This window comes from Hippocampus zosterae, chromosome 15 (assembly GCF_025434085.1).
Source record: "Hippocampus zosterae strain Florida chromosome 15, ASM2543408v3, whole genome shotgun sequence".
NCBI lineage: Eukaryota > Metazoa > Chordata > Actinopteri > Syngnathiformes > Syngnathidae > Hippocampus > Hippocampus zosterae.
The window spans coordinates 16,142,389-16,154,125 of record NC_067465.1 but is presented as its reverse complement, the minus strand read 5'-3'; the positions used below and the strand labels follow the sequence as shown (position 1 = coordinate 16,154,125).

The 11,737-nt window shown below is 41.7% G+C and overlaps 1 protein-coding gene across 7 annotated transcripts in view; it reads right to left on the bottom strand.

Moving 5' to 3' along the window:
* Positions 1–253: 253 nt before the first annotated feature.
* Positions 254–11,737, bottom strand: part of mib1 (MIB E3 ubiquitin protein ligase 1) — a 79,823-nt gene continuing 68,339 nt past the window's right edge. Inside the window, exons 16-23 of one of the 7 annotated variants that reach the window (XM_052088404.1) lie at positions 10,345–10,526; positions 7,630–7,819; positions 5,072–5,150; positions 4,828–4,983; positions 3,935–4,006; positions 2,529–2,629; positions 1,624–1,766; positions 254–1,137 (exon numbers count right to left, since the gene is read on the bottom strand). In XM_052088404.1, the coding sequence (XP_051944364.1) occupies positions 1,626–1,766; positions 2,529–2,629; positions 3,935–4,006; positions 4,828–4,983; positions 5,072–5,150; positions 7,630–7,819; positions 10,345–10,526 (921 nt within the window). In that variant the 3' untranslated portion in view covers positions 254–1,137; positions 1,624–1,625. Of the gene's footprint in view, positions 1,767–2,528; positions 2,630–3,934; positions 4,007–4,348; positions 4,741–4,827; positions 4,984–5,071; positions 5,151–5,964; positions 6,369–7,629; positions 7,820–10,344; positions 10,527–11,737 lie in introns of those variants that run through there. The other 6 variants (XM_052088405.1, XM_052088406.1, XM_052088407.1 and 3 more) reach the window with 6 other exon arrangements.

Genomic DNA, 11,737 nt, shown 5'->3' with positions numbered 1-11,737 from the left:
CATAGCTGACCCATAGCACTTTGGTGTGGAGTCATTATTGAGGTGTTAGCATTGTCAATTAGCACATACCTCCTCATCTATGACCTGCCGGCTCCTCTGTGAAGGAGACGCTGCACAGCGGGAGAAAAGCAACAACAGGGTAATTTGCCCCCACAATCCCTCTTTACACATCAGAGCTCGACTTGAGAAAACAAAAACAACAAAAATGTTGTTAACAAGCATGCAGAACAAGCTGGAAAAAAACAAATGGTCGTAGCCGTTAATTGGCAACTTTTATTTGATCTATGTGGTTTGTTTTAAAAGCACTTGTTTGCGATACAGACCGAAGAGTTTCTTTTCACGATATAGGTCGTACTGCATATGTCAAACATTCATTCCAAAAAGGAGATGCGACTGACATATTTCCGACATGGACCAACAAATCAAACAGAACATTGGCATTTTGAATAACAAACTAAGACAACACAGCCACAGTTTGGCATTATCGGTGAAAAAAAACATAACATAGTCATAACAAGTTTCAGTCTTTAACAAACGGTGCTTGTTTGTGGCCTTCTCATTGCAGTAAGGCAAATTCCCTCCCAAAAATGATTAGTTTTTGACGATAACATAAAACACTGATGAGAAGATAACCCCCCCCCCCCCACACACACACACACACACACTTGAAACAGAACACAAGTAAAGATGTTCTAATGCACGATGCAAAAAAAATAAAATAAAAATAAATAAAAAATAATAAGTGATGATTAAAGCAGTTTCTTTACGCTACATATTAGGAAAGGCGGGGACACCTAGATATCCTATTTTTTTCTTTTTGGGCAGAAATACAAAATCATTTATTTACAGTCCCACCTAGGAGTTCAAATAGATTGTACTGTATTTCAATTAACGCTGTCTTTTTGAGCAGAAATGCACTTAAATTAAAAAGCACCTTATCCCCCCACGACCTCCAGGGAAAGGGATGAGTAGATGCTTGGAAGCAAATGGCAGCAAAGCTCATTGCAGAAAAGTGTAAATGATTGAATGTTTGGATGTTTAGTCAACATGGTGGTCTTCAACTTGTGCCGTCACAGAACTGAATGCCGACCCGCTCGTGTTGCTGTTTCAGAACCTCAGGGCCTCTCTTCCTGTCTCCTTTAAAAAAAAAAAAAAAAAAAAAACCCTCATAGAAACATGAAACTTGTCACGCGATTACGAAGCAAACAGCTTCAATTATGTTATTTCATGTGAACTGTTCTGCTAAGCGCTTTGTTACAGCTGCAGCTGTTGTGAAAGCGCTATATAAATAAAGACGTAATGTAATGTAATTCCATACAGTACGCTTCCCCATACAAAAAGGGATCAAACTTGGCTTTTGGGGGGGAACAAAACAGGAGAGGGGTCCAACCTCGCGGACTTGTGTGTTGTCATACAGTCATGCCCAGGGTGAGATTCAAGAGATGTGCCCTTCAAGTTGGCGAAAGGGTCCAGAGGCAGGATAAAGGGGTGTCCATTCAGCAAGTTGTTCAGGTTATGCAACTGAGTAAGACGGGATGCGCTTTGGTGTCTGGTGGTGCATTTGTGTGTGTGTGCGGTGGGGGTCTGGGGGGGGGGGGGGGGGGGGGAGAGTCTGCCATTTACATCTAATAGAGGAGGATGCGGCGTTCAATGGCCTTGCGGCAGATGGGACACTCGCTCATGCGGTCGCCGCACAGCTGGCAGGTACCATGGCCGCACATGAAGATCATGTTCTTGAGCCGGTCCAGACACACGGGGCACATAGTCTGGGGACGGAACAGAGTGCACATCTTGGTGAAGGAAGCACGCCTACTTGTTACATCTCCGCAGTTTACAGGTTTACCAATAAACTTTGATAATAAAATCAAGGTAAATAAAAGCGTTCATGTAACCATTTAAAATTTAAATTGACATGACAATGGGAAATTATGTAAATTGTGGCCACGATGTCGATACAATATGCACACCAAATCCTAATTTGTGGCCACAAAATACTCAGTTACGGCCACAAAATACTAATTTGTAGCAATGAATGGAATGAGTGCACAAAATGCTGATTTGTGGGTAAAATAAAATCAAATTGATCGCACCTTCTATATTGTGCCCCCCCGGACCCCCCAAAAAGTGTGGTTGCCATCCGCAAGGTTTTCTTGTTTACATTAAATATAGACAAAGGTGGATTCATGGAGAAAACCGCAATCGATGGGAAAATTGGGAATTATCTCTGAAGTGCAAGTATTCTTGACCAGCCCCTGTGTAGCAAAGCTCAGTCCTGTAGGCTAAAGCAGGGACGGCAAACACCAGGTTGAAAAGCGTCAGTGGGCAAAGCTTGAATACAACCAGCTGGATCTCAGCAGTAAGAGAAGGTATTTAACTATCTTCCAACTATGCCAGACAAATCATGTGAGTGATATGATGTGGCAACCATTGACAGCACAAGCCGCAGACGATTATACCAATAATAGTGTTAATTTTGGTCATGATGAAGGTGACATTGCGATTCATTTCTCGTCTGAACACTGGCTCACCTGCTCCTTGATATCCTGCAGCTGCTGCTGGAGCTTCTGAACATCAGCGTTGACATTGGTGTTGTCCTTGTCCCGCTGCAGGGCGGGGATGTTGCCGCTAGCTGTTTGGACACATCCAAACGACACACACAGACACGTTGAGACCAAACATCTGAGTCTGCATTTATGACTTGCTCTGCCAGCGCCATTATATTACAAGCATAAGGAGCGCACTTGCCTGAGCAGGCCTTTAGCCTTGTGTTGTTGTTTAAGAGATATCATTTAGCACGGGCAAATACATTAGGCATATTGAAGTCTGCAGCAATTGTAAAAACACAAGTGGAACACTGCCATAATGGCTCATCTGTGCTCTCAATGTGGAGATAATCAAGAATTCGATATTTAGCCTCACTGGGGAGGTCATGAGATCCAACACATAAGCTCCCCTCATGGTAATTAATGGCAATAAATCGAATAACTTTGGTCGTAGTTTGCAGTGGTGTACGGTACATGAAACGATAAACCAATAAAATGTGATGACGGTTCTAACGGTTAGTAACACTGTTGCATATTTTCATTAGCATTAATAGCTAATTTAATTATGCCGCTGTTGGCAACCCAAAAGTGACCAGCAACAAAGTCTGAGACTTTTTCCGATGTTATTAGGAGTTCACCCCCTCTGTGTCCAGAGTGCAAGTTCTAATGGTGTCAGTTGATTAACTGCTGCCTCATTGCATGTGAGGGTGCGCAATGACTAGAAGCAATAATAATATTACCAACAGGTAAAACTCAACCAGTCTCTGTCCACTCCCTTCAGTGAAGGAAAAACAGGGAATTAGCCCTGAAGTGCAGGTATCCCTGACTTCAAAAACTAGCCTCCCTGTTGTACAAGTACAGTAGATTTTGTTTAGCTTTTTGAATTCAGACTCAAGCAGTGTCTAATTCATTTAGTGCAGTGTATATGATTTTTTTTGTGTGTTCAGTTACTTTTAGGAATATTGTAGTATACCAAGAATCGTGATGTGATTTTTTCATATCGTTTCATCTCTACGCCAAATACAATCAAAATGTGGTCTCCTCAAATAAGGAGAGTACATCGTCTACTCCCCAAAAACAATAAAACTAAACGAACAAATAAATAAAACTGTGCCATACATAATACAAGACACCTTATGTTCCTATTATGATAACTGCAGTATCAGTATGGTAATAGAAAAAAATTTCACACTGCTCTTGTAATGGATTATTTTGATTAGATTGAGTCTTTGATTGTGCAAGTGTCTAGTCAGTGTGTGTGTGTGTGTGTGTGTGTGTGTGTGTGTGTGTGAGTGTGTGTGTTGCTAAAAAGAAAAAAGGGGAGGGGGGGGCATAGAGGGGCCAGGGCAGCAGTGTTGATATGGGAGAGGGGACTGTGGAGGCATACTTACACCAACTTAGTGCCAGATTGTTGGGCTGGAGAAGATCCTGCGATCCCCCTGCCATAGAGTTAGAGCTCCCTGCTGGGAATAACCAGTCACATAGTTACAGCAGCTAATCGCTAGAAGCTGGCCCGAAGGACCAGCAGAACTACTTACTACAAGCCTCTAACGTGAGGTTCAGAGAGCGATTTGAAGAAGAAGCCAGCAGGAAACAGGAGGGGGAAACAAAGCCTTTTTAAAGTCATATGATTGACTTGCTAGTAGCTCATGCACCTGATTAAGAGCTGGTGTTGCTGGGATCAGAGAGGGGAATCTAATTTTATTGCTGCCCCTTGCATGGGTGTATGCCTGCTAAACCACTAGAACCCACCCCCCCACACCCCCCAATTCGGAGATATGACGAAACCATCACCAAACAATCAGTGAGCTTGCAATTGTTTCCCTTTTAACACAACATAAAACAGAATGGGTGAGATGTACAACAGAACCAAATATGTGAACCATAAAACTAATAAAAGGCTTTGTAGCACAGAGAAAAGATTAGAAGGTAACCCGATAAACATATTTACACTGTTTGTCAAACCAGAACTCATATTCAATGTCGGTGAGGCTTTATACATAAAAGTATTTCACCTGAGCTCGTATTATGGAAAATACTGGCCTATTTCTATAGAATCTACATCACTTTCTCCATGAGATAAAATAACATTCATTAAGAACAGTTTAACACACACACAGCAAATGATAAAGATTGATTATTTAAAATTCATGGAAAAAGATGCAACATAAGCGATGCAAACATAAGAGAGGACATGCTTAAAATGAGGCGGCAGCAGAAGGAGGGAAAAAAAGAAGAAAGATGTTCAAGGAATTAAAAGGGAACGTGTGGACGATTCACTCACTAATGTCATCATCATCATCATCATCATCCACATCATCATCATCTGCGGCATCATCATCATCCTCCATACCTTTCCCCCCACAACAAAGCACAAAGGGGGTACGGCGCTCCACAACAGCCCGACACTGTACGCACTTCTTCATGAGGCTGGCACAGTCTGGACGGACGAAGAGCAAAACAGTCAACATCTCATTTCTATCATATGTCATGTGTGTTGTGTCAACATTTTGACATGCCCAACTTACTCTCACAAGCGCACATGTGGCCACAGGGCTGGAACAACACAGCCGCTTTTTTGTCAGAGCATACCACGCACTCCTCAATCTGTAAGTGACACACAGATAAATGCCTCTCTTTACATAGATGTCTCCCATAGGCCTCCCAATAAGAAAACAAAATTGAGTGGTAATACGATGCAGGGCTCATGTCTGTATATTCCCACCTATGGACTTCTGTCAAATAGAAATTCCCTCACCTGGAATAAAAACCTATGCATTAAAATTCCGACTATGATATTAAATTAACGATCGATTCATAACAACGGAGGTTCTGTGGCTGGTTTCAAAAGTTCGTTGCACGACATCAACTGAGCAACGCTGTCTTGTGTGGTAATCGAGGGGAGGTCAAGTTAGAGACAGTGAGTGGATGGGAAGAAAAGCCACCAGGACTGTTACTATCAAATAGTCCTAATTTTGTGACGCGTCTTGTTGTGCTGTATTTTGTTCATATACATACCTGTACTGCAGTGGTTCTTAACCTTATTAGAGGTACCGAACCCAACCAATTTCATATGCACATTCATCAAATCATTCGTTACTGAAAAATAAAAATCTGATTCAAGAAGTGTTCCTCAGTTTTGCCGGTATAAGACAAGAATTGCTCAATTTGGCATGACAAATCATCCAGACAGGATGCTGAGTCCCATCACGTTCCGTGATGCATGTGAATCCATGTGGTACATATTCGTCCAACCACTTAGTTTTTGTTTTTTTTGCTCAACATAGCATGTATTAAAACATTACAAAAAAAACCGATGTACTATCATGACAGTCACACGTTGACAATTGAGCGAACTAAATTTCCAGCAGCACTGATTGGACAAGTTTTTGTTTTCTACTTTCTCCCTTTCATAATTTTGCTACTGTAAATGCTCCATTGTGAGACAAAGCTTTTCTTATCTTATACGAACATGTCAAGATGTTTTGTATTGCTGGATTTCCAAATAGTGGCACCCACTTGAATAGATGCCATGCCTCTATAACAGGGGTGCCCAAACCTTTTGGAACAAAGATCTACTTTTCGATCAACTAACCTCCCGGGATCTACACTTACTGGCGCACGCACACATGCACACACGCACGCGCACGCACGCACCCACACACACGCCATGATGAGAAACAGCCTGAAACCGAGGCATGCGATGCACTTTTGCAGCCTGTTAACTATCGTAGCTCACACGTACCGTTTTAAAGTGCTTCCCTGGGCCCTCCTAGATTCCTGTTCTTTGGCCGTGCCCTCGGTAAATTGTAAACGAAGCAAACTCTGAATGAGAATAATGACGATAAAAGATAGAGCGCAACAGCTCTGATCACAAGCTGCAATTACAGACTGCTGAGAACTTAATCACGCGCCACCGTAAATTCAAGATTTACCTGCTTTATTTTATTTTTTAAATATTTTTTTGGTGAAAATGAGACTGATAGGATGATTAGGCTGCAGCGTACATTAACAAAAAAAAATATCTTACTAACATGTACAAAGACACCCAAATAGTTGTTTGTTTTTCTCCTCGGATTTACTTGGGACCTGTCTTAGATCTACCGGTAGATCAGGATCGACGTAATGGACACCCCTGCTCTATAACACAGATGCTGTGAGTGAGAGAGTGAGAGAGAGAGAGAGAGAGAGAGAGAGAGAGAGAGAGAGAGAGAGAGAGTGAGAGAGAGAGAGAGAGAGAGAGAGAGAGAGAGAGAGAGAGAGAGAGAGAGAGAGAGAGAGAGAGAGAGAGAGAGAGAGAGAGAGAGAGAAAGAGAGAGTGTGAGTGTGCGTGTGCGTGTGCGCGCGGGGGCTCCGTCTGCCAGTGGCTGCGTGTCTCCCTACCCGCTGCCTCCCCCTTCACGCAAGATGATTGTCAGGTTGGCTTTAGCAGTCGAACAACTTGAAAGGAGACATGTGGTTGGACAGACTAGAGTTTTTCATGTAACATGAACACGGTACGTTCACGTAACTCATGTTGTCTCAATTTCAACGTTAAAATCTTGAATGTTCATATCTTGATTTCAATACAACAATGCTATATTGCCAAGCCTTCATTCTTCCCATATTTCCTCAAATAGATACCTCAACCATACTTGGAGACTCCGTGCTTCTATTAGTTGCCATTTGAACAAATAAATGTCTCCCCTCAAACAGTTTCCTCTATTTTTGCCCTTCATCAGGAAAAATAAAAATAAAAACCCAACTCTATGAGGCAAAGATCAAACTGTTTTTACTGTGCGTCCTCAAGTAATAGCTTCTGTTTGAATAGGCATCCTATGCCAACAAACAGACACGTGTACATCGATGTATTACCCATATAAAAAGCGTGCATTCGGGGCTGTTTATTTGGGGCTCGTAGGCATTTTGACAAAGTTTAATATGTTTTCAGAAAGGCAAAGTTCAAATGCTCTTACTGGATGACGTATGATGGTTCCCTACCAGTAATCTCCATGAGATGGGCATGAGTAAAGTGACACATGGTCTTTGTGTGGATTGGAAGTGAAAGAGTAAATAAAATATTGAGTTGTGTTTATGTTTGAGATACCTTGGTGCGTGATTGGACTTGATCTTTGCAGATGAGACACTTCTTGACACGTGGTGAACAGAGGGAACATGTGGCAATGTGTCCGCAAGGCCCGAAGAGAGTGTCTCTCTTCATGTCCGAGCACACCATGCACTCCTCCAAGGACTCCATGTTGCTGTTCAGAGACGGGCTGCGCGTGCCCACTTGGCCGCTGTGAAATCGCACAATTGGAGGAGGTGAGATCAGGAAACTAGAGACTACAATGAAAACATCCAAAGATAAAAAGTCACAGTCTGCTTGTTGTTCACTTTTTCACTTTGCTCAACAAACTAGTTTTTAAAAAATGAGGACACACGTTTTCCAAGCAATGTTTTTTGAATATCAATCAAAAGCTTATGTAAACATTTTGAGTCCAAACATGGTTGACCCAAGGAACCATTTAAAGCGGCTTCAATTTATATACTTACAATACTACATTTAAATTTCAATTGTATCTTCATGATTGTTATTTTTAAAGTGATCAGGTATTAATAAATAAATAAAAATTACAAAAGTATCTTTGTAAAAGTGATTAGGTATTAATGTAGTTTGCGCAATATACGATTTAAATTACACAATTTAATTACAGTATTTTCAAATTACTGCATTTTCAGGACTGAAAGCCATACTTCTTTCATAGGTTGGTTGGTCCTGCGACATATACTCAGCTGCGACCGAGATGTTACGTTGCTCTATAAATAAACCAGAAACAAAACAACAAGCGCACTGCAGAAGTCCACGCCCATGTCTGTTTTGCCAGCCACGGCAGCACGAGACACTGAAAACAGATACTTAATGAGTTTATGAATGGAAAGTTTACTTTTAAAAAGTTGCCAGTTTGCTCCACTGACAAGACCAACGTTACCTGTATGTTTTGCAGTCGTAAACTGAGCTATCATCATAGCACGTCAAGTCTGAAATACCACTTAATGGCCAAGCACACAGCTGATGTGAGTACTCTGCCACCTCGTCTCAGACAAACAGCTATAGGTCATTTCAAAGTGAAGAAAATGGATAACACGACGAAGAACAAATTTGCTGAAGCCATAGCTAAATGTATGGCTATTGCATACAAGCTTGTCAACATTGTCCACAGCTCAACTCAAGCTGAAATTATTTGCATTGCGTCTAATGACTCCACTACGGATTGCCAGCGAGAGCCTCCATTACAAGCTGTGTATAGACATTGTACGTAGTGGAGAAGGCTAAGGTATACCAAGCGGGAGAAGACACTGTTTTGGGAGAGAAATAAGAGACGAGGTTGATGAGCCTCTGGTGAATAAAGAGCAGGCAGCATGTTGAATACGATGTATGCCACTGACACGATTGTTACTTGTTTGGAACTATTTTGTGTGGAAGGTGTTCTGTGTCCATATAAATAAAGCGGGTGGAACTTCTCTGTGTTCGTCTGACAGTGACGGCGCGCTGAGGCGGTGACATGCCAATGAAAGTTCAGCGGTGCAGTGTTAGTGACCGAGCGAAAATAAAACATCTCCACTGTTGTCATCGAACCAAGTGTAGTCATCCGAAATTATGTCTATACAAAACCGTAGAGAGACTTGCGTGTAAGAAGGTCTAACAGAATCAACATACGGGACTTTCTGTGCATTATCGCCACTTTCTGTGCATTATCGCCACTTTCTTTCCATAGGCGGCAATGCATCAAAAGTACCGGTATAGGCGAACCGCCAAAGGGAGCTCAAAGAAAAGATGAAAAACAAATAGACCACAAAGAAGAGATCATCATCATGCCGACTAATGTGTGACGAGTGTAAGTGTCTTCGCTAGCGTATGGCCTCGACAAGACTTGAGTATTTCCAGCAGCAAAATGCGGTGTCGTGTAGTTGACTTAGGTGAGTGATCGATGAAAGATGGTCAATCTACTACGCATGCACACGCAGATCATGCAGGGGCCAAAGATCACACCGTGGCAGGTTGCACTGCTGTGTGATGAAGAAGACGGTACAAGATCATTGGCAAATTTGCCTCATGATGACAGAGAGTCTCAGAAAGGTCTTGGTATGCGACTGTGTAACTAGCTTCATTCGGCATTGTTTGGGGAAATGAAGGGGCTACGGGGTTCATGGTAAATAAACGTTTTAAAACAGCCATCTGCGCGACCCGTTTCTTTGCGAATATCTCATAGGATATTGTGGAAACCCGCGGCTAATAATACGAAGCGGCCGGTATAAGTACACATTGTTTTTATGGGGAAATTTAGTTGTGGGGGCCTTTTAATGAGATGCGCTCCATTGTCTGGAAATTACACTAATACATAGTAAATTGCGTTGACTGCAATTTTTTAACGATAACTACCGGTAATCATTAAACGATTAGACTTTTTCCCCATTGTAAAACCTATTCACAGGCATTAATCTAACCATTTAAAACTTTTCATCATTGCAGCCTTTAAAATTACGAACCAATTCATAAAACATTCATTTTAAAAGATGACATTTATCAATAGCATTTTAAACTATACTGATATTACACATTCCATCATATGTTGTTCCCAAAAGGGGGATTCCATTTCAATTCAACATTGCAGTCAAAATTAATTATTGAGATTACTGTGACGACACCAACCATTCTTCAATTTTCTTGAATCTTACGAGAACAAAGTCACAAAATGCCCGGCGAATGAGACCCACTGACACAGTGTTGGGTGGTGCGCTAGTTGGCTCATGGGTCAGTTACCTGCTCTTCTCTTTATGGCATTTGGCCAGCGCCTTGCAGAGGCTGGGATCAGGGCACAGGTCCAGAGGGGACTGTCCCTTCTTGTTACGAATGGTCAGGTCGGCTCCATTGGCGGCCAGGAAACAGGCAATGGATGCCGCGCTCTTCTTCTCTGCCCCCTGGGTGCCTAAGCCCATGATTAACTGGAGAGAGACACACAAACAAACGGGTGGTGAGCCATTGTAGACAGAACCAGATGATGCATGTCAGAGTGCTGTCAGATCAACAGCAATTATCCACTCAGAGACATGTTTTAAGAAGCCTTGCTGGCACAGGTCGCCACATCGAAAATCTCATGATCTCAACATCCCCTCTTCAGTCAGTGTGGCAGTCGTCAGCATGAAGCCAATGAAGCGAATTCAATCATCTTGAGAAAGGGAGCGCCACGTGACAGCGACCCGAGTGCAGGCACCTCGATTCGGCCCCCCGTCGTCTTTGACCAAGGGTACTGAGAAGGAGCGTGAGGCGTCACAGAAGAGGAAAAGAAGTAAAATGGGATATACACTATCTGCATACCGAGACCTTTACCTATTTTTAAAATGTGTGTTCTTATTGTGTGTGGCGTACTCAAGATGACCAACATGGCACGCGCTTCCATTTCCTCTTCCAAGGTTATTAACACACTTTCCCCATCCCTTCCGATCTTTTTCAGAGGCATTACAAACACCACAAAGATACATTTGCACACAAATAAAATTGATGTAAAAAATTACTCACATATTTTTAGAGCTGTCAAAGGATTAAAATATTTCATCTAATTAAAAATGTAATAATTAACTCAAATTCACAAAAAATTAATAGTGATTACTCACACATTTTTTATCGTTTCTGAATTTCCTTTTATATTTTTTTGTCCTATTTTCCCCCATTTTAATGCTCTCATCAACATGGAATCGTGAATCAGTTTTCTATGTGCAAAATGCAAATATTTACTGAAATAACAATTTCGATTTTCAATTTTACATGAACATTTTTCACTTGGAGCAGTTATTCACACTCATCTCTTACAATACTACTGACAATATTACTGTCCATCAACAACAGTGAAAAATTTTTTTTGTCACACAACAGCTGCTTTAACAGCTCTTTTTATGGAATCAAAACAGAGCAATATAACATTATAAAGTGCACATTTAAGGTAAACTAGCACTCAGCCTATAGTGGATTTAAGCCATGGTTGCATACTTCGTTTTTCTCAAGTTTGCTTTGAACACAGCAATCAGGTTATGTTGATTCTGTTGGTCCTTCTTGCGCGTAAGTCTCTCTACGGTTTTGTGTAGACATAATTTCGGATGACTACACTTGGTTCGATGACAACACTGAAGATGTTTTATTTTTGCTAGGTCACTACCAC